Source organism: Ammospiza nelsoni, chromosome 1, assembly GCF_027579445.1.
Source record: "Ammospiza nelsoni isolate bAmmNel1 chromosome 1, bAmmNel1.pri, whole genome shotgun sequence".
In the NCBI taxonomy this organism is placed as follows: Eukaryota; Metazoa; Chordata; class Aves; order Passeriformes; family Passerellidae; genus Ammospiza; species Ammospiza nelsoni.
The window spans coordinates 115,827,586-115,850,907 of NC_080633.1; the positions used below are offsets into that span (position 1 = coordinate 115,827,586).

Consider the following 23,322-nt stretch of genomic DNA (forward strand, 5'->3'; position numbering starts at 1 on the left):
CTTGGTGCTGCTCACATTGAGTTCTGTGGAATACTGCTATTGCGTTCAACAAAATCGACAAATTCTTTCGCAGAGGACCAATGCAGTCTCTTTCATAAGCAATGAAGCTCTGCACCTGGGGGGGCACAAATGACAAATGCTTGGAACATTATAATAACATTATAATGAAAAACCACTTTCTCCTTCTTTTTGGGTGTTTAACTACTGAACCGTATGTTCAGTACCCCGAATTGCATGAACCTCTCCATGTTCCCATTATTTCGTTGGCAACTTCTGGTTGAATCAGTCACTGCTTTAGACCTTAGTCCCAAACATTACCAGCTTCAGGATAAGTTGGATAGTTGACTGCTGGAGTCCTCTCATTCTGGGACTGTCTTCATCTTTGGTCTCTCATTTTCCTTGTGCACATTGACTAAAAAAGGATCAAGGATCAGAATGGAAGAGAGAGAAAGAGCAAAGAGGGAAAAGTGGCCACTAATTAATGGCTCCAGAGAGAGGAAACTGGATGAGCACTTCTTACAGAAGAGCTGAAAGAGCTGCTGTGGCACCTGAAAACCAAAATATGTAAGGCTTCAACAGCTTCTCAAAAGGGATGCATGGCCTGCTTGTGGGGTGGGAAGACACTTGCAGCAAGTACTAGGTCATCACTGCAAGAGCTGCCACGAGGAAGGTGTGGCTCACAGGTCACAATTGGGTCCTCAGAGTTACCACATTCTTGCCTCAAGGAGTTACATTACAGTGAAGCAGATATAGTCCAGTTTTATCACTGAGGACAGCAGATTAGAAGACAAGACTATCAGTGATATTTTGGCAAAGTCAAATTTGTTACTGTTTGTGTGAAAGGGCCTAAACCGCTAAAGCAGAGATGAAGGACTCAGCATGATTGGCCTGACTGAAAATCATCCATTGACGTTTGCCTTGGTTAGAGGCAGTCCTTCCTGCCCTCCTCCTGCTTGGGCTTAAAATCCCACAGGCATTTATTTGTGGTCCATTGAATCTTACCTGCACCATTAACTAACTCCTGAAAGACAAGAGACATGAAACAATTACTGCAATTTAAAAACAAAGAAACAAAAATATTTGTCCTCTGTTGCACATCCATCTGCTTCTTTCAACTGCTTGTTTACTTCAGAAAACAGATCTACAAAGAAGTTGGGCATAACTGGGGAGACAGTAGCCTGGAAAAACAGTTTTCTGTGAGAGAAAGCGCTACTGGAATGACATCCAGGAGACCACAAAGCAGCCATTCTCTGCTGGCATAACACAGCAGAAGCCCAGAATGACACCTGGTCACTTCTCACTGCACAATTCTTGGGAGATGTGGACTCCTTGTTTTAGACATTAAATCACAAGTATCCAACACTGCACTACTGTTGTGCAACCCAAATAAGTAACAGGATGCTAGAAAGACATTGGAATACACTTACTTATAAACAAAAAAGCAGAGATTAACCCCGTACTGACTCCCCTCCCCACCTCTGGTCTCCAGCCATTGGCCATTTAAAAAAAAAAAAATCAAAACTTTTCTCACACCTGAAGCCACTTAGAAAATCTGTCCCTTGTAACAACCATGAAGTAAATATATGGAACAATATCACTAGATAACTTTGCAGCTTCACCTGTATGGTTAACTCACTCTCCAAGTATGCCATAGTATGCCATATCTGCTATGTATTTTCATTATCATTACATGCTCTGTAGATCAGAACAAACGGTTCTTAAATCCATCTGTAAAAGTCTGGCAAACAGGTTAATCTCAAAACCAGTTAAATACAATATTCAACCCATTAATTTCTGTCTCCATTTATTTAAAAATATTCATTCAAGGAATGAAAGCTAGGGCTCTTGGTACAATATCAGGTATTATCTATGCTATCATACACTCTTTTTAGAAGAATGAAAAAGAGAAAATACATACAGCTTTAGAATAATTTCACTTGCAACCACCTTAATCATAATAGCCACTCAAAATATCCACCATTGGAAAACCAATGCTAAAATAATACATTATCTTACTTCCCTTATTTGGAGCTAGAATGCTACTATGATTTTTTTTTTTAATTAAGATTTTTTAAAATATATACTTTTGTAGGACCTACCTACAACATGCAATTGTTTGAAGTAGCATCCCTAAAAATGGTGTGTGACAGCTTCATGTGGAAAAGGCTAAGATGTAAAGAACACTGATGTAGCCCAGCATCAGATTTGGGTATGGATGATTTCCTACCCTCTGGGCATAAGGTTAAGTCACATCCACACTGATGAGACCAAACAAATATTCAAGCCAGAATTTAAGCAGAATGTTTCAGAATGGAGTGTAAACAGTCAAAGAAATGACAAGCTGAGTGTTAACACCATACAAACAAAGTGCACCAGGATGCGTGCACTAAGCAAGCACTTGTGAATACTTGCTGGTCTGCATAAGAGTGACATTTATTGCAAAATGACATCTGAAACTGATACTCACCAGCTGCTCACCTATTCTCACACCAAAGCTCTTTAAATTACACTGGGAGACCACAAGCATTACCTTAGCCCTCAACTGTGGGAAACGAGCTCAGGCTCTACTACAAGTAATTAACTGGGCACCACACTCCCACCTCTTCCTCAATTTCACCAGGAGTGAGATTAGGCCAATAATGGTCCCCTGTGAAAGGTACTGAACACTGTGATCCATTGCAACAAAGCAATTTAGGATATTAATTTGTCTAAACAAGCACAAGTCTTCCTAATGGAAGGCTAGGCATTTTAGACAGCATGTGGGAGGGAGGAAGGAAAGGACGGCCTCTCCTAAGGTACTTTGTTTTCCTAAGGAAAAATAATGTAGGCAAATACTTTTGTTCACTGGTCTATGCCTTCAACTGATACAAGTAAGCCCTTGCACATTACATAACATTTTTAATTTCCCATACAGGAAGTCTGATCAGAGCTTATGCAAGGATGTGATAGAAGCATTCCCCAGAATAAAAGCAGTCCCATTTTTAGGAAGCATGTTTACATAGGATTTCAAGCTGATTCTAAAACCCCAACTTGCCACAGATTTTATCTTAATTGCCTACTTAAATATTGTGCATTCCTTCTCTGTGACACAATCAGGTTTTTATACTATGGCTATTTCTCATATTTAAATTTTAATCCATGTTCTTTAACAAATAAACATACAAACAGCTGTTTTTATTAAATTAGGCTTTAAGACATTTAAATCTGCCTTATAAAGCTGCAATCTTCTTGTAAAATCTTAAAACCTTGATAAATATGTTTCTTTTAGTCTTCACTGAAGTTTGGAAGCTCAACAACTTTTTGAAATAGATCAAATCCTTTTTAAAAACGGTATGATCACTTATAGCATATAGAAGTTTCTTAAATTTAAGAATTGAAAGTAAAATTGCTTTGTGTATTATCTAGATGTGTAAAAGTTATTTTCAAAGAGCAGCAATAGTGTCTGTGTTGGAAAAGAAGTTCTCCAAAAACTACCTGTAAAGGCTCATAGGACTAAGCTTCAGTCTCCTTTGCCAGTTAGTTTAAGAAATAAAAGTCTGCATCTGTAGTAATGTAACATCTGGGAAGTTTTTTGGAAATGTGAACTTCAGCTAGAAGTTGAAAGTAGTATCTAAACATTCTCCATTACTGACCTAAGGAGAAAAACCTCTTTTTAATCAGAACAGCAGTTCTCATTAACAATATGAAAGAAGTCAAAATTAAAGAATTAAGGGTTTGGATCAAGCAGCCTAAGCCTTTACTGAACAAACTTTGAACAGAAACCATCTATATTAACTCAGAATTTTAGCATTCTGGAGGAGAGATGGGCAGCTTATTTTCTGATAATTCAAATAACACATATATTTTAACCTTTTGAAACCTTTCAGGGAGGTGCAGAGAACAACAATGCAGATGGTTACATGTTTGGAGATAGAAGTCCACAACTTCTAGAGGTACAACAAATTGTCATTTGATATCAAAGGACCTGCATTTTGTTCTGTATGTACTGGATTGCAAAGAACATTTTTCAGTAAAATTTTGCACACCCTGCTGTACTTCACGTGCCACACATTCTTCAAACTTGCTTAAGCAGATTCAAGTTCAAACGGTTTCTTCTCCCTCTGTAAATTACCACAAACCAAATAAGCACAAGCTGTTTGGAATGGCTGAAGAGCTTTCTGCAGGAGAGAGTGTGCTGCAAGCTAAAAAGAAAAAGCTGTTCTTGGAGTTGTAGAAAAAGTGCTGGTTTATATCTTGTGTTGGAAATGGAACTAACCAGTCAACCTACTATTTCTGTAAAACTCATTCCCTGTGACTCTGTCCAATGGAAAGAAAATCCAAACAAACAAAATAAGAGGTACTGAAGGAAGCTGCTTCTATAGGCACAAACATCACATGATGAACAAGCCCTACATTAGAGAAAAATCTAGCATGCATCTTCAACACTGCTTGCAGAAATCAAGGACAAGAAGTAACTGCTAAAAACTATACAAGGAAATGCTGCCTTCTTTTAAAAAGGTATAAGGAAATAATTACACTGATTAATAAAACACCAATATTCGCAACCCACCTGAACTAAAACTGGTTTACATCTTCAGGAAAGAAATCAAAAAACATTTCCTTTTTTCTCTTAAAAAGCAGAGAGTGCCACACTGTCAAAGATAAACTGTTGCTGCATATAGATTTGAATTAACCTTCTTGTGCTTTCCATTCAGGGGATACAAAATATGAAGTCATGATTCCTGATAAACCATTTACAGTTATCAGATGCCTATAAAAATCAAGCTTTTTTTCTACCTAATTTATTATGGAATCACTAAAACTACAATAAGATGTAAAAGGTTTCAAGAAATTCCTGTGAGAAATACTTAGGTTATTTTAACAAAAAAACTGGATTTTTCTTTAGTTCACCTATGTTCACCAATATATATGGTAAATGCACCTTGAGTATAAGAATTGCATGAAAACAGTCTGAAAAAAATAAAACATGGAAATTGATGTGCGAGACCATCGTCCCCTTCCTACTTCCAATTCTTATTATTATTTTATTCTTTTTAAATACCACCGCTGACAAAACCCAATGCAAGATATAGTCCCCAAACCCACACCAAACTGCTTTGTTGTGCATCTTTTCCAGCAGGTTTTCACACCTGCTTCTTCAGACAGAGCATCTGGAGGCTACAAAAGTACAACTTGTACTTCTCCACCAGTCATGCTTATTTGTGTGATGTTTTTTCCAGATTTGGAAGTTTTTCAATTAGTGCTTTATGGTTCATGTTGATACTGGCTATAAGTCCTCCTTCATTGCCATCTGAGCCAGTGTAACTAATTTCTTCACCAGTCAGGGTAGTCATATGGCCACCCAAAGCTCTCAACACTGCATTTCCAGCACATATGTCCCACTTCTTAATGTAGGTGACATGGATATACACATCAGCTTCTTCTTGATTCTTTTCAGGCACATCAAGGAGGGCCAACACTTTATAACCTAGAAGAAATGGGCAGGGGTTAAAAAAAAAAATTAAACCAAGCTTTCCTGTCAAAACACATTAAAAGAAGAAGACCAGACACTCAAATATAGTTCTGCTCTTATGTTTACTCATTCATTTCTCAATCTCTACACCATGCTCAAGTCTATCTTTTTCTCCCTGGCTTTTTACTGCAATAGAAGGAAGATGTATATACCACTCTAATAAAGTAAATCAGCCCAGGACACTCCCCTTTATTATTCATTATGCACTACAAAGTAATTACTCAAACTAGTATCCATTCTTTTATGGAATTTCTTTCAGATTTTCAACTCTTTGAGCAATATTCTTGATTCATTAAGCTGTTCATTTCTTTATCTTCTTAAACAGAGTCAAGCCCTGGACAAGACAAGCCCTGCTATAATCAGTTACACTTTCACTTTGACATTTACAGTCATTATCAAGAAGCACCTGACTTGACTTGATTAAGTGCTTCAAGACATTCTTGACTAAACAATCTGTAAGGGAATTCTGGCTTTTCACATTAAAGACACAAAGATAACATTTCTGCGAAAATAAGGAAAAAAATCCTAGTGTCTCCCATGTACGTTCTGTCAATAACATGCACAAGGACATTGCATAAATAAAAAGTATTTTAAAATTCCTTTAAATTGAGTATGAGGCAGATAAAAATGGACTTTAGTGATATTAATTTTCCTCTTTTGACATAAATGCAATAAACAATACCAAACTTTAATGGCCCTTTTCTTAATTTTTTTTTTAAATCAACCATACTAACAGCTAACTAACAACTAACAGATTTTCTTCCATGATTGTGCCTGTGGTCACACAACACTTTTTCTCCCACTGAGGCATCAGTGCCTTCCATGAACACTCATCAGTGTGTTTCAATGAAAGGACCACAACAGCACTGCTGGCCTAGGCTTAGACTCAGTAACACACTGACTTGTGAACAGCCTGAATCAAGTTTGCATGTAGGCTCCTAAATACAGAAAAAACTTTGTCTCTATTGTCAAGTGTTTGCTTTCAGTGATGTGAAGATCAAAAGACAAAAGGAAAAAGATAAGACACTACAGCATACCCTTTTGTCTAGTAAGCGCTACTCCATTAAAATATCCAAAAGCAACAAAATGGATAAGATGAATAAAGAACCAAACCTGCTCCACCAGCGGGGATTATCACAGTTTTATTTCCAAATGTCTGCCGTGCAACCTGCTCAACCTTTCCTGCATGGGAGCGGGACACAATAATCCTCGGAGTTTTCTCGTTGTAGGAGGAACGAGCTTTTACGTTTGACCCACCATCCACCATTGCCCAAGCTACAAGAGAAACAAAAGTTCTACTAAGATTTACAAGACAATCTAAGTGTAAGGACAAAAGGGTACTTATTAACAATATGGAATTGATACTTCTGACTGAATATGTCTCACTCCTGTAAAAGAGAAAGGGCTGACAGAGGATGGGGCGAGTACAAGGGAAGTGACACAGGCCACACACACATTGGTGCATATGGCATTATCCCAAACCTGACTGTTCTTGTGTGATAATTCCAAAACACAGAATAAGAAGGAAAAATCCCAAGTAGTTAATATTCAGAATTTGCAATTAGAAACCCACCAAAGTTAAAAGGATGGCTCCTAGACAGAAATACATCCAGTATTTCCTCAGACAATGTTTTCATGCAAGAACAAAAAGCCCCACTACCCTTTAAAGCAGATACTAAAAATGCTGTGGAGTCATTTAGTTCAGAAGGATAGTAATGCTAAAGAAGGAAATAGCTCAGGAGGATAGTGCTAGAAAGAAAAATATTTGATGTTGTGTTTCAGAGAATAGAATTTAGAATCCACAACTTCCCACTTATTTCATCACGAAGTTCAAAGCCAAGCTTGGCAGGTGGTATCCCCTAACCATTAATCTGACATTTACTTAGTAAACTACCCAGCAATTTCATCTCAGCAGAGAACCAGATTGTTTGGCAACAGACTGAGCTCTGTGTAATAACAATGCTGACTGCCCTTTATTGCTTTGTATTTGTGTGGTAGTATTAGGAACAATCTGACTCAAAACATACTGGTATTTCCAGCTTGAAAAATGAATACTTGTCACGCAGAATGACAGAATTCATTGCATCTCCTCCGATTCCATGTCTGAACATTGCACACTTCACTCTTAGCAAAGGAGATAAATTCTCAACATTACAATGCTAAAAACCCATTTCTTTAGATAGATATTGACACCTAAAAACATATGTTCCAAAATCTCCAAGATTCTTGAAGCATATTGGAATATAGTACATACTTAAGTGACTGGTAATTAAATTCATATTTATAGGCAGCAAAACATTTAGCACAAAATGTTGAGTGTTTAGTGTTTTAGGGCCAAAAAAGGACAACAAATACAAAATGCATTTATTCAGACTTAGTTTTTGTTCCAGAGCTACTGCAAAATTTCAGAACTCTAGAGGTCAGTATCGCCTAAGGGAAAATGTAAACAGCAATTCCTGTTTTAAATACACATGAATACTGAAACTACTTTGAAGCTTTGAGAAGTGCAGGAAAATTGTCAAACTTGCAGCAATGCTTGCTGATACATCATTAATACTGAAAAATTAATTACTTCATAGCTGTGGCATTAAAAACATGTCAGATAATCAATAAGGCTATGTTAGACAGTCTTGCCTGCTACACACAAACAGTTGCCATTAAGATCTTTATTAAATCTTCTTTTAATTCACACTGAATACACAGCAGCTCCTGGGTATATTATCACAGATCCAAGCTATTCTGCTAAATGAGCAAAGTGCTCTTTTTGCTAAAAACTAAAAGCACACATCAAACTGGTCAGTATTTGTAGGTTTAACTTTTTTTTTTGTTTGCAATTAAGCACTCTAATTGAAGGGATCTTAGCTCTTTAAAATATTTTCAGTTTGTTTGTTCTAAACGCATCATTTTTATTTTAAACAAGGGCAGCATTTTCCTTTGTGGTTTTATAGCACAGAACACACCTACAGCTCTAATTGTGTGGTCTGCTGCAGTGCCCCTTTGCTGCTGGTATATTTTCTCATTTATACCTAGAGATGTTCTCTCAAACATCAAATTTCAATTAATCCTATGACTGGCTATCATAGAAATAGGTGAAGGCATGAAGATACCTGTGTATGATGAGAAGGGCTTGTGTATCACACCTATTACTGGTTTACCATTTACAGCCACACAAACCATGGTCGTGACATACTGTCGAAGATCCTCTGCAGGCAAAACAAGAAAGTGAGCAAGTTTACAATCAGATGCCAAGAACACAAAAGGAAAATAGACAGGAGATTATTCAGATTATTCTCTGAAGACTAGTTTATATTCTGCCTCTTGCAGTTATATAACTTTAATGTATCTTCAAATAACCTTTCAGTTTGCAAAAGACTTTGAAGACTTTTCAGGTTTCCAGCAATTTTTCCTGTTCAGTAGATGTAACCTATACTCCTACAGGTCTAATGCTAACAGCTGTGTCTTATGCAACATATCTTTTCATGGCAATCTGTGCCCCTCCATTCTCCTTTCTCTGCCTCACCTCCTATCCTCTATTGGCTCAAAAATGCGAATTCAAAAACCAAAGAACATCCACTTGAAAGGATAATTGTATCAATTACATGGTAACAAAAAAAAATCCCACTTTTCCAGTTGTTCCTTAGTACTTTTCAGCAAGAATTTTAGTTGGATTGCCTTGAACTGCTTATGTGACATCCTAAAACATTTGAAAAGGGGAAAGACTGAATTATGCATGGTGTTTTTAAAAATGACAACAAAAAAATTCTTATATCAAGTTAAATAGGATACTTACTTAGTATTCCCTTTAAAGAAACAAAACCAAAAATCTAAGATACTTAGAGTCACCACAGTAATGACTAAAATAAAAAAAATGTGTAATTCCAGTACAATCCATAATTGACAGTTACCATTTATTATAGCAACTAGATAGCTGTAAAGGTACCAAAGTAATTTCAGAGTTGGAATGCATAAAAGCAAATGTTGTAAAATAAGAACTACAGAGATTTCATGATGCAATCTGTTCAGTTAAATCACGCTAGCTTTGACATAAGACATTTTAACAAGAGATGTCCTTTTACTTACTATCTTGTCTCCAGTGTAAAAGGCAAACATCAGAATTACACACATGACTTCTCAGCAAGAATCACTTACCTGTGTATTCTTGTGTAGCATCTAATGGATCGATCCAGACAGTGACACTTTCTGCTGGCACCTCTTTAGGCTGTATTTTTTGCTTTATGTCCTCAGGAATACTGTGATCCCAGGAGACTGTCTCCTGATCAGCTGTATCAACACGCTCCTCAGAATTTATCTGTGGTAAGACAACAAAAGTAGTTGCATTAACATAACTATGTTGTAACTACAGAAGTAGTTGCATTAACTGCAAATACAGTAACTGTGGCACTTGTGAAAATTACAGGTTTGCTCACATTTTCATTTCCTTCCTTCACCTCAATTACAGGAATTTTTTTCATTTTCTCATTATTACACTCATGTGATAAGCAATGCAAAACCACAGTCCAGAATTTTACTGTGAACCACACCACAGCTTGACACTGTTGCTTTGGCTGCAGGTCTCCCTACTGAACATTCCCACAGTATGAATCACATTTTTTTAAATCAATATTTAAATGCAGTTGCTTCAAGTACTACAGGCAGAACATTTGACTCTGGAGAAATCATACAGTACACAGACAGTAGGGGGTCTAAAATTCAATTTATATAAACCAGTAGAAGCACATGGAAATGTAGAAATATACTATCACCAGATATTGTGCAGACTCTGCATGACTTGGACAAGAAGAAATCTTAGTATACATATTCCTGCTGCAAGCATTGAGTTGCAAGTAGAAGATTAAGCAGCTCAGTTGAATTTAACCACTACACAACTGTTAGACAAATTTATTTCACAAACAAGTAATAACATCCTATATCCATTTTTAGGGTAGGTTGGGGTAAGGTCCTAAGATGGCCCATGAAGAACATTTATTAACAGCAGTCAAAAGTCATCTTTAAGCCTGTTGTCAACTGCTACCCAGCTTAATGAACTTTACTTCACACCAGAAGGCATTTCAGTACATCAAGCAGAGTTTGGCCAGGTAGTGGAGCACACAGCACTAATCTGCTGAATGGAGTAAAACTCCAAAAATGCAAAACCCAGCGCAACATCCTTGTGACTGCAGTGTCACGATAGTTTTAGATGACCAGAGACACAGTTATCCCAAAAGTTGTAGGCAAGTGACATGGAAAGACAATGAAAATGAAAGAGCTATCAGACTACATTTGACTGTGACAGACCTTATGTGAGCAGGATTTTTACATAACTCACATCATGACAAGAAAAGACATCACACACACCTCAACTGTGACAGGGTATTGGCCAAGGGTTAGGGGCCATTTTCTCCAAGAGAACTCCAAATGAAGAAGGAAGCAGAACTGCAGCAACTCCAGCCATACATCATAGCTGTCTTCTCACGTAAAACCAGTATTTGAAGCATTATATGCCAAACACGGAGCTCTTGAAGTTGCCGTGACATTTACAAATTAAACATCTGTCACTATACAATAAACCTGATGATTGCATTTCCCCCTGGGGAAAACAGTCCTGCAAAGTCAAGATGAGTAGTTCCACAGACTTGGCAGTCTCAACATAGCCCCTAGGCAGTCTAAGTTCCACTACAGCACATGACATACCATCATAAAAAAAACATTTCCTCAACAGAAGAAAGGGGCCTCCACAAAGTTAAGGGCTTGGAACCAATGCTCAAAAGGAAGAATATCTTGTTAAACCTGTTGTTACAGTACACTAGAGTGTAAAGTCTGAAACTATCTGAAAGCTACTGTTTTCAGAGAAACACCACCTACTAGCTCAGATTTTGTAGCAGTGGCCGTGACACTGCAGCATTTATAATGCTTGTGAGGAGTCTCTCTCAACAGATATAATTATTTCACTAGAAAAAAAATAGAGAAAGAGTGATAAGGTTGGAAAGACATCTGGAGAAAGTAAAAAACCCCACAAAAACAAAACTCCAAAGTGGTTCACTTGTTCTTCTATTCACATGAGAATTTACTCTGTAGCTTTGCCTGAATACTTGCCTGAGAGGGGCTCACCAACCCTTAAAACTTCTTTTATTCCTCCTGTTTTCTTTTTTTTTTTTTTTTTTTTTTTTTTTTTTTTTTTTTTTTTTGTTAATGAATGAGAATATGCCTGGAAAACATTCCTCTGTGTTAACTCCATGTTCCTATTTGTCATTCTCATTTTTGCTGGCAGCCTCCAGAAGCCATGACCTTACACTTTAAACTTTTCTCAAGCAATATGGATATACAGTCCACTGCAATCCCAAATCCTCACTCAGAAATTAGGAGTAGCTATGGTAGAAAGACAATCACAAGGCCAGACATTTCAGGCACTTGATCTTATTTAAGCAAGACTCTCTGGGGTTAATTATCTAACAGCTGTAAAGTGTAAAAGCCCATCTGGGGAAGTTCTGGAAGCTGAGCACTGACATGAAGGTTAACTACATTTTGGAAATCTTCCCCACTTATGCTTGAAGCAAAAGCCCTCCTCACAAAGAACTGCATCAAACACAAAGGTTTAATATTATATATGTAAATCAGTGCATGGAATACTGCTGAAAAGTTAAAAAGAAAAAAAAAAAAAAACAAACACACAACAACAACAACAAGAAAAACCCCTTATTTCCTAAACAAGGCAGTCTGGCTGTATCTCACCAGTGCAGAGCTTCCCCAAAACCAACCCCTAAGGTGCAGGAATTCCATAACAAATGAGGGATGCTGCTCATGGAAGCCAGTAGCAGAGATCCAACACCAATACCAGGATCAGTTCATGCTGTGCCTTCCAAAATAGGCAGGTGTTTCCAGCCTTTGGAAACCTCTGCACAGAGATCACTCCTGTCCAGCATGCTGGTGATTGGAACACAGATCTGCTCAGGAACACAGGAAGCAACACCAGTGTACTACAAACTTGTCTGGATAAATGCAGTGCTCTCAACACCCAACAGTCCTGGCCACTCAAAGACTTCAGGGAATCTCACAGTGGCTCTCTGTCCTGTGCTGGTTCAGTCCCTAACAGCACTTCATGCTGTCTTTATGGCAGCTCATCACCCAAAAAGCCTGCTTGAATACTAGCTAGCTGTCCCTGGCATGGTGCACCACTTCAGACTTTTTCCTGGTCTGAAAGAGTGGAACTGTAGTTTTGCCTTTGAATTCACTCATCAAAGGTAAGCTAAAGTGAAAAAATATATGCAAACAGATGTCCTCTGAAATCCAAATCTTAGTGCTGTTTCATTAGAAAATAAAACAAGCACAACACAAATATTATCACACCTGTATTATAAAAATACCAATTAAGCTGCTTAAACTGAAAAAAAAAAACCCAAACAAAACAAAAAAAAAAACCAAAACAACATCCCGACAGAGTTCAGGTAACAAGAAAAGTAAACATTTACCAGTCAGAATATGAAAATAGGAGTATTCCAGATATTACCTTTCAAAACCAGAGATTGGAACAGGTTGCCCAGAGAGGTAGTAGATGCCCTATCCCTCAAGTGTTCCAGGTCAGGTTGGATGGGGCTCTGAGCAATCTGACTGAGCTGAAGATGTCTCAGCTCATTGAAGGAGGTTGGGCTAGATGGCCTTTAAGGTCTCTTCCAACCCACATTATTCTGATTTTATGACTCAATAGATAAGTCTATTGATTTGAATAGGACTAAGGAAATTAAAAACCTGGAGGCCTGCAAGCCTGGAGTGTGCACAGGGGAACATTAGTAAAACATTATTAGGTGATTGTTTTTGTTTTGTTGGTGCACAACCAATTTGTTGCTGCATGACCTATGCAGCCACTTCACCAGTGATTATCATGCCCAAGATCATGATCATGCATGCCCAAGGTTCAACTTTGCCACCTGTATCCACCTGACATGAGATGGAAGAAAGAAGTGGAGAGGCAAAAGTAAATGCAAACAACAAACCAACAGTGATTTCAGCACCATCTTTCTGAGAGACTGAGAGATGTCCTCTGTGGATGGTGGAAGATACTTTATAATTATTTATAAATATTTATAACACCTTCTGTACTAATGTCTAGAGCAGCCACTAAGAGTTCATGTTCATGTCTGTCCAACCTGGTGGCCTTCTAGATGGAGTGACTGCAACAGTTGACAAGGGTGCCAAGACCAGCTGGTGTCACCTGCCTGGACTTCTGTAAGGCCTTTGATAGGGTCCCACATGACATCATTAGGTCCAAATTGGAGAGACATGGATTTAAAGATTACTCAGTGGATAAGGAATTGGATAGATGGACACAGTCAGAAAGTTTGTGTCAACAACTTGTACATCCACATGGAGGTCAGTGATGGTCTCCATCAAGGCTCCATTTTGGGACTGGTGCTCTCTTATATCTTCATCAATGACAATGGTAAGATCAAGTGGACCCTCAGCAAGTTTGCAGAGAACATGAAGCCAAGCAGTGCACTTGACCCAGCAGAAGGAAGGGATACTGTCCTGAGCAACCTGGACAAACTTGAGAAGCTGGCTCATGAGAACCTCTCTAAGTTCAACAAGTCCAAGTGCAAGATGCTGCACCTGATTTGGGGTAATCCCAGGCATGAGTACAGACTGAAGGAACTCACTGAGAGCAGCGTAACAGAGATACACTTGTGGTTTATTATGGATGTGTGCTCACAGCCTAGACAGCCTCCTGGGATGCATCCAAAAAGCAGCATGGCCAGCAGATGGAGGAAAGTGGTTCTCCCCCTCTCCTCTGCCCTGGTGAGACCCCACCTGGAGTGCTGCAACCAGGTATGGAGTCCTCAGCACAATAACGATGTGGACCTGTTAGAGTGGGTCCAGAGAAAGGCCACAAAGATAATGAGAAGAATGAACATCTCTCCTATGAAGACATGCTGAGAGCTGGGTTTATTCAGCCTGGAAGGGAGAGAAGGGTCCTGGGAGACCTTAAGGCAGCCTTCCAGTGCTTAAATGGTGCTTATAAAAAAAGAGGGAGAATAACTCTTTACATGGGCGGATAGGGATAGGACAAGGGGGAATAGTTTCAAACTAAAAGACGAGAGATTTGGCTTAGATTTTAGGAAGAAATTCTTTATTGTAAGGGTGGTGAGCCACTGGAGCATATTGCCTAGAGAAGTTGTGGATGCCTCATCCCTCAAAGTGTTCAAGAGCAGACTGGATGGGGCTTTGAGCAGCTTTGGTCTAGTGGAAGGCATTCCTGCCTACAACAGGGTAGTTGGAACAAGATGATCTCTAAGGTCCCTCCCAACACAAGTTGCTTTTATGACTCCACAATACCCACAACTACACATCTTGAAAGATATACTGACCTACAAGGTAGTTTCATGGGACTGTAATTGATTTGCTCTTATGTGACTGTGCTTCAGAGATGTCCCAACTCTGTGGAGAGGGGTTCAAGCTGCAGTCTTTGGGATTTCCCCCACTTAAAGACCCCTTCAACCACTGCCGCTGCACTGCGCTGAAGAGCAACCCTATACTCACTGTGCTACACTGACTGCTCTGCCTCCATTGGCTCTGCTTCTCTGTTTTTCTCCTCAAATGTATCAGAGGTGAAAGCTGTCTCAGCTTCTCACAGCATCTGTACATACACAAAGTCTGTGAAGGAATCAGATGCCAAAACCTCTGAATGTAAACACCCACTAGACAAGTCAGGACATATCAATATGCTCAAAAGGAGAGCACTCTCCAGGAGAGCAAAAAGCACTCAAAGCACCATTATTTCCAGTATCTGAGGAAAATATCTAACCTCCCCTGGTTACAAAACAAGGCTCCAGAATCTGTTACAGAGGGAGGGGTGTACTTTCACACAAGATCACGCCAAGACTTAGCTCACCTGCATCCAGGACCATTTATGATCCCTTCTGTTCAACTTTCAAATTCAGGGGTGGTGAATGAAAACTGTTTCTTGGGTTAATTAACTCTGAAAAGAATGCAAACTGGGAAATCAAAGTACCACTTCTCTTTGTAAATGTAAAATGCCTTTAAGCTTTAAAAAATTTGAATAGTAGCCTTACCAGCATAGTAAAAAAAAAAGCCAACCCGGATTTTATTCAATACATTGACATTTTTAAAGCCAGCTGCTTGCTTTTGAAAAGGTTCTTTTCCTCCTTAGATTACCACAACATATTAGAAAGGAAAAATAAGCGGTGATCATCATGCCTCTCAAAAATATTCCTCTTGACAAGGGTCAATTTACATAGTTTTAGCAAGGCAGATTTTATTATGAATGGAAAGAAGACCTTGTAGAATTATATGGTTTTCTAAAAAAAACCACCAAAAACCAACTTATTAAAAGGTAATTAAGTTCAGAAACTATAAGTTTAAAGTCCTAACTTTTAATTAAGTTTAAAACTACAAAGCATATTTGTATAGAAATGTGTAAGGTATAAAATCATACAAATGTATAAAATAATCAGAGGCATAAAACCCACTGGTCTCATGTTGCCATTGATTTGATCAGAAAACAACAAGTATTTCTATAATTATGCCACAACACTGAAAAAGGACACATGCCTTTTTCAAGGCACCTAAGTCAAAGCAGACAGAGGTTTTCCTCTATCATCAACTACATCTTTGTTTATTTTAGCAACAAGAAGTTCCTTAATGCAGGAACAAGATGACAGAATATGCAAAGAAGAATCTGGACAATTCTAAATGTCAAGAAGTTCAATTAGTGCTTATCAACACTCATTAGGTGACTTTGGCCATTAAGCCAGCAGGAAGCTGACTAAAACAAACAGGATTTAATAAATGATAAAGACATCCAATGACAACTCTGCTTCTATGGACTTACAATGAATAGAGTTTGGTGAAAACAACAAAGTGGAATTGAGGGAATCAGCACAGGTCACAGGATTCACTGTTTCCACCAGTAATCTGCGGAAATATCTAGAATTTTAGACCAGGAAAATAAAACCACTTGCTTATTAGCTCACACAAGTGGTTTCAGTAGATGGCAAAATTCTCTATTACAGTTCTATACAGACCCAAGTCTAGCAAAGAGAAAGAGATGACTTGCTTTGTCACAAGAGTTGTAGAACTTCATTTTAAGAAAACATCCAAATAAGGACAGATTAGAAATTTACCAATAAAATAGATAATACCCAAAAAAGTCCACTCTTTGTGAGTGGCTACACTAAGAAATGCAGCTCTCCAGATGCTCAGATGATAGATTAAACACCCGCAGTGTACAAACAAGCCAAATAAACTATTTGTAATTGCATCTGAAAAGATAATCACAGAGCTTATTAGCATAAAGTTTGACAGTAACTTTATTTTCATGCAGAGAGAGTGGGCATAAGTCATCTGGCATCATTTGGAACCCATGTAAGGAGATGTATCACCTCCAGACAACACCTATTACTGAGATTTCAGATCAACATGCACACCTCTTGTTTAACTTAGAAACCCACTGGCAGTGGGTTCTGCAAAGATCATCTGGGTCAGAAGAACACAAACTTTATTAAAAGTTCTCCTCCCTAAGACCTGAGGAGGCCATTCTCACAACATGAAATGACAAATTACTGAACCTACTCATTAAAGTGCAATACCTCTGAAGTTTAAGTAATATTTCCTTTTTTAAACCCACTTCTTTAATACACCTGCCTTTCACAGAGACTCAGTATCACTTACAGAGCTTGCCATCTCAGATGAAATTCCAGTTTTTTACGTTGGGTAGTTGGCACTGTGATCAGAAGCCTGTAAACAGTGAGTTGAAACCTAGACAGTACTTCAGATAGCCTGATAAAAAGGAATGCTTGCAGTCATTAATCTTCAAAAGTCAGATTAATTTAGAAGAAAATCAAAGTAAAAGTGACGTGTTCTTAAAAGTTTCATTTCAAGCGCTGATTGCAGCATTATCAGGCATAAGCTTGAAATGTGGTATTTATCATCAGTCATAACTGGGAAAGATTTGGATTTAGAATAGTGACAAGACTCAAAAAAAGACGCTCAAAGAAAAAGACTGGGACGGAGGAAGACTTCATTTCCACCACAGTCACAATATAAAAAAAAGGGAGCGGACAAGATGAAAGTCTATTCAGTATTTACACTAGAAAACAACAGATATAGCTGGTGCGACTTTAGAACAAAAAGAAGCCAAAACAGCTCAAAATGAAAATGCAGGGCAGAATACAATCTGACCAGTAAGACTGAAATCTGCATCCTGTGAAAATAACTCTAGCAGAATTGTGTGGGTCACTTTAAAATTGGCTTTTTCAGTCAGAGGATAAGAGGTAATCTGGTCAAAGTGCAAGTTTAAGGAACAGTCTGTCAGTCATTCCTCCCTTTGTGATCAAGCAGGGCTGCTCCTTCAGATGTGCTGGAGATGGGCTGTAGTGGGAACTGAAACCAGGGTATTCCTAAATAACCTTTCTTTTAAATAACTTTTATTTCAAATTTTTACTTGGGATACAATCAGTTATCAAGATCCTGACATTGATCCCTGGACAGGCCACATTAAAAGAGTAAGACCCTAAGGCATGATCTGAGAGGGATCTTTTAGCAGGTAATGCTGCTGAAACCCTGCTATCATGAGATCATTTCTTCACAGAACCTCTTCTAAGCAGAACATACCAGCATTGAATTTGGAAAGAATGCTTCCCCAGTCCACTCCCATCCCAGCAGCAGGGCTGGGTCAAGCATCTCCTTAATCTCCTCACCTAATTCCCACCCCAGTCCTTATCACACCACCACTGTGCCAGCACAAGAATTAATAAGGCTGCATGGAGAACCAACCAGGAAAGAAGTAACCCAGAAATTATAAACAAAATAAATAAAAAATGAAAGCAGCAGAGGGGATGATTACAGCTGGATGAGACCTTTAACTCTTTCTTAGCATGACAAATGAATGAGGACAACATGCTGGTAATGCAGGAGCAGTAACACCTCAAGCCTGTAACTGCAGTTGAGAACTTCACCAAGAGAAAGCAATGCATCTCTTTTAGCACCAAGTATATTTAAAATCAACTGTACAAAGATGCTTCATGGAATACACATGTAAATATTTACTGCTGGATGTTGAGTGCAATCACACAACACTGGGTAATACCCAAGGTAGCAGTAAGTGAGTTGCCCCTTATTTTTCTCAGGCCTGTTTCTGAGGGATATAAAAACACCACCTCTAAATCGAAACTAAATCTACACAGTCTTAAAACTGTGTTGAGACACTCCTACCTAGATCTTACCTAACACAGCCTTGAGAAGTCTCAACTGATGCAAATGCATCTATTTATTTCAAACAGAGCAGTTGATGTCAGCAGTGGAGTTCCTCTTCCTCTGTAGAGACCAATACCTTTACTCAAGAGAACAAAGGCAAACATTTTCTGTGGGATTTTTTTCCCCTCAGATTTTGAAAGGGCTTTTTTAATAAATCCCACCTCTTAGTATGATAAGGCTTCTTCCAGATTTATTTCAGCTTCTGCATGTGAGAAGCCTAACTCTTCTATCTTCTCTTAATAACCACACTTTATGAGATTCAGGTCTGCTTCACAAAAACTGTTTGCATGTTTTCCCTTTTTATGTCCAGCAGCACAAAACAAGGAATGTAACACTGTTGACTGACTTAAGTTTATTTCAGTTGAATGACTACTCCCCTTGGTTATTCTGAAATATTGGAAAGCCACAGTTATTCTTAGAGAACCATAGAGTAATAGAATGGTTTGCGCTGGAAGGTACCTTCCAGATCTCACTCCAACTGCCATGGGTTGGGACACCTTCCACTAAACCAGGTTGCTCAAGGCTTTATCCTGCTTGACCTTGAACACTTCCAGGGAGCAGTCATCCACAACTTCTCTGGGCAAGCTGGTCCACTGCCTCACCACTCCCACAGTAAAGAATTCTGTCCTAATGTCCAATCTAAACCTGCTCTCTTCCAATTGAAAGTCATTCTTCCTTGTCCTGTCAACACATGCCCTTGTACAAAACTCCTCTCCAGGTCTCCTACAGCCCCCCGCAGGCACTGAAAGGCTCTGTAATGTCTCACAGGAGCCTTCTCTCGTCCAGACTGAACAACTCCATTTCCTTTGCTTTACAGGCATATTTTAGCACCTAGTTTTTGTGCTTGTTCATCTTCTTCCTGGATGCAGCATTTGGCAACAATTTAAACACTGAAGTTCTCCTGTTAAACTCAAGAACTTCAGGATGTGGGAAAATTGGCATTTTGCATAAGCTTACTCTTGGAATTATTGCTGTTTTTGTTTGACAGCTTTTATTAGCACCATTTTCTCTAGCAAGGAGAGGAGAGGAGGTTTACTTGACTTCAGCAGCATCTTTTATGCTGGAGTGTCACTCTGAACAAGGGGGATAAAATTACAGATATAAAGAAGATATTTCTTACATTATGCAATTTATACTGCCTCAGAAAATCCTCTATAATTCTTATATTCACACCAAGACTCAGCAGCTCTGTTCCATGAAAGAGCTGCAGTTTTAGATGGGTTGCTCTGAAGTTGCACTTGAAGGATTACTAGATTGAGATGATACCTTGCCTTCACACCTGAGAAGCACACATAGTATGTACACAGTAGTAAAATAAAGCTTTGATTTTAGTTTGGGCAAATGTTTATGAATACATTTTCATCATGGGCTTATCAGTGTATACACAGCTTGGTGAGTATTTTTTAAACACCACATGAGGTAAGCTGTTATTATCCCCATCATGTTCTTAGAATACTTAATGTCCCACAGCTGATCTGTCAGACTGAATAACTCCAAATCACCTGAAAAATTTGTCAAGTACACTCATCCTAGATAACCTCAGTGCTCAAGCTCCGTCTAAGGAAGAGTTAGGAAAAAGAAAAGACATATGACTGGTATTTTAGTTCCACGGACCTATGCACACATTTTCAGTTTTATACTGCCTTTGAGAACACATCTGCACTTTCCAAAGTACCATCTATTCTTAAAGACTAGCAGCACACATCACCTGTGAGAAAAATAAAAGGGAGTACCCAAGTTTTTAAAAAGTAGATTTTCAAAGTTAACACCCTCTGCCAGAAAGACACAAGTCAGACAGTCACTGCTAGGAATACCAGGCTCCAGAGCAAGTTTACATGTGACCACAGAGCAGGCAATACACAGTCCACTGTGTTCTTCAAGCCCAGACAGAACACACAGCCTTCTCTACAAGCACAGACAACTCTTAATCTAGATTAATTAAGTCCCTCCATCTGTGAAAGGGGAGAAAGCATAGAGGTTTCAAGCCAGCTAAGCTGTAAAGCCAAGATCTCTAAGGGCACTGAATAATGCAAGAGAACAGGGATCAATATTTTTTCTTCCTTTAACACTGGGCCTGTGAAGGTGCCTTGTCACCAACAGACAAAATCCAGGAAATCTTCAAAACAAAACCAGCATAATCTTTCTGTAGAGGAAGATTAGTCACATCTCAAGTTTATTTCAAACATTGAAGAATTTATTGTTTCCTCCAGATTTCATATTCAATAATTTCTTTACAACACTTTTAAAACCTCACCAAAATAAACAAAAAAACCCCAAAAAGCCAACAAACAAAAAACTACACATCTATCTGTGAAACTTTCAAAACAGCTACTGAAAATTGAATAGTAACTCAATAACCAAAAACTGGACTTAACTACTTTTTCTCCCAACCCCTCCAGAAATCACCACTTCTGAGATCCAAATTTAGGGCTTTCTACCCATTTCAAATGGCCATGAAAAGCTAAGGAATTTAACACCAAAAGACAGAAGTTCTCATTGACTGAAGTGAAAGCGGAAACAATGCCAACAAACCCCAAAAATCCTCGAAATATAGTTCAAAGCTTAGGGTGCGACCTTAAGAGACAGATCCAGACTTCAGGAGCGAAGGAGCGCAGGAAGGGGTGTGTGCCTCTGAAAGCAAAGCAAACTCATTTTGCTCAGGTAGGCAGTGATCCACAGTATTGACACAGATACGCTTATCAGCTGTCCCCCAGCCGCGAGCGCTAATCACTCGGTTATTGCAGCGCTATGCTCCTAAGCCTCGAATTCTCCGTCGCTGCTCCCGCCCCTGGCTCTCCCCACAACTGACGGCAGCAAGGACAACCAGCAGGACGGATAACTACCAAAGCAACGGCGTTCCTCATCTCCGCATCTTAACCGCAGGCGGAATTTGCGCTGCACAATTACCTGCATCCCTAACCACAGAGCTCAGGATCCGCAACAGCGAGACCCGGTGTTCCCCGCACCCCTCCATGCCCGCAGTGTTTGATACTGTTTCACCAGCGTGGCTTCGCTTGCAACACGCTGCAACTCTTTCCCCTGCAACCCAACACCCACGGCGAGGAGCGTGAGGTGGCACTGCCACAAATTCAGCGGGAGGGGAAGGAAAAGCGCAAACGAGGGCAGCGCTTCCCGCCGGCTGTTACAGACCGGAGAGCCGCCGGCGCGGAGCAGCCCCACACCGGGACTCCACAGCGGGCTCCCAGCGCCGGGGGCTCCACAGCGGGCCCACAGCAGCCCCCGCCCCACGGAGGGCGCCTGGCACCCACCTGCACGGCGGGGAAGGCGCCCTTCAGCAGGTAGAACATCCTGCGGTTGGAGAGGAGGTCGCCGGTGGTCAGCTGCTCCTCGGCCCCCTCCCGCGTCTTCCCCTTCGCCTTGGCGTTGAGGACGTTCCCCTCGCGGACCCGCTTCACCTCCTCCCCGCCCCTGACGGCGGCCAGCACGGACACGGCCAGCAGCTCCCGCAGGTCCACGGCGCCGCCGGGCGCAGAGCCGTGGGGCGCCTCGGGCCCGCCGGCCGCCGGCTCGCTCAGCATGAAGAAGGCGAAGCGGCCGGCCAGGAAGCCGGAGTAGAGGTGGTAGAGGACTCCCAGCCCCAGCAGGCAGAACACGGCCATGCCGAGCGGCGAGAGGCGGATGCCCATGGGGGCCATGGCCGCGGGGCGGGCGGGCGGCGGAGCCGGGCGGTCACCACAGTCCCATGGCACGGCCGGGGCGCTCCGCTCCGCGGCTGCTGCTGCGGCGGCGCCGGGCCGGCTCCACGCTCGCGGCCGGGAGCAGCGCCGTCTGTATCCGGGTCAGGCGGAGGCGGAGCCCGCCCCGCGCACTGGGCACGTCCCGCTGCCCCCGGGCTCTGTGCCTCCGGCGGGAGCACGGCGGGTCCCGTCGCTACCTGCCGAGCTCATCCATGATAGAACACACGGTCATCGCCCGCTGGTTCTCCTGAGCTCTGTGGGTTGGGCTGGTTTTTCCCTCATCTCCCTCTAGGCAGCCGATGCGCCAGGAGCCCGCAGCGGCGGGGCCGAGGGAGGTGCTCCTTCCGCGGGGCAGGACCCCGAGCCCGCCCGGAACGCTGGGAGGGAGTTTTCTGATGGAAATTGCTGTTGGCATAAACTGCTGCTAAATTTCTGAAGGTGCACTGTTAGGGGTGCTGAGCATCATTGTTGAGAAATTCTTGTTTTTGTCATAGTGACATTCTGACTGTCTACCCCTCTGTTCCTCGAAGAATTCCTCTCATTCAGTAAAATGAAGCAAATCCAACTATCTCCTCAGCCAAGTGATGTGATAAAAGCCTACCTGGCTTAATTTATACTTTTTCTTTGCACCTCAGTTGCTTTGGGGGAGTGTGAAACTTCATAGCTAGGATGGACATCTGGGGTGGGAACTAGGAAGAATCTGATTTCTTTCTGGTCTCATTTCTGATTCCTTTTATTAGTTTTTCAGTAAATTAAAAACAAAAGAACCATGTTAATTCAGCATTGTTTGAATGCTTTTTATTAGAGCAGCTTTTTTGTCTGTTGATACACAGGTTGTAGAAGCAGATC

General features: G+C 40.5%; 1 protein-coding gene across 1 annotated transcript; it reads right to left on the reverse strand.

Annotated features, from left to right (window-relative positions):
• Nucleotides 1-1,152: 1,152 nt before the first annotated feature.
• On the reverse strand, nt 1,153-22,699 carry BPNT2 (3'(2'), 5'-bisphosphate nucleotidase 2). Its single transcript, XM_059466337.1, has 5 exons — nt 22,045-22,699; nt 9,662-9,821; nt 8,620-8,715; nt 6,626-6,787; nt 1,153-5,467 (listed from the first exon to the last, which is right to left on the reverse strand). The coding sequence occupies exons 1-5, from the start codon at nt 22,429-22,431 to the stop codon at nt 5,196-5,198; spliced, it is 1,077 nt and encodes a 358-aa protein (XP_059322320.1). The 5' UTR covers nt 22,432-22,699; the 3' UTR covers nt 1,153-5,195.
• Nucleotides 22,700-23,322: the final 623 nt, after the last annotated feature.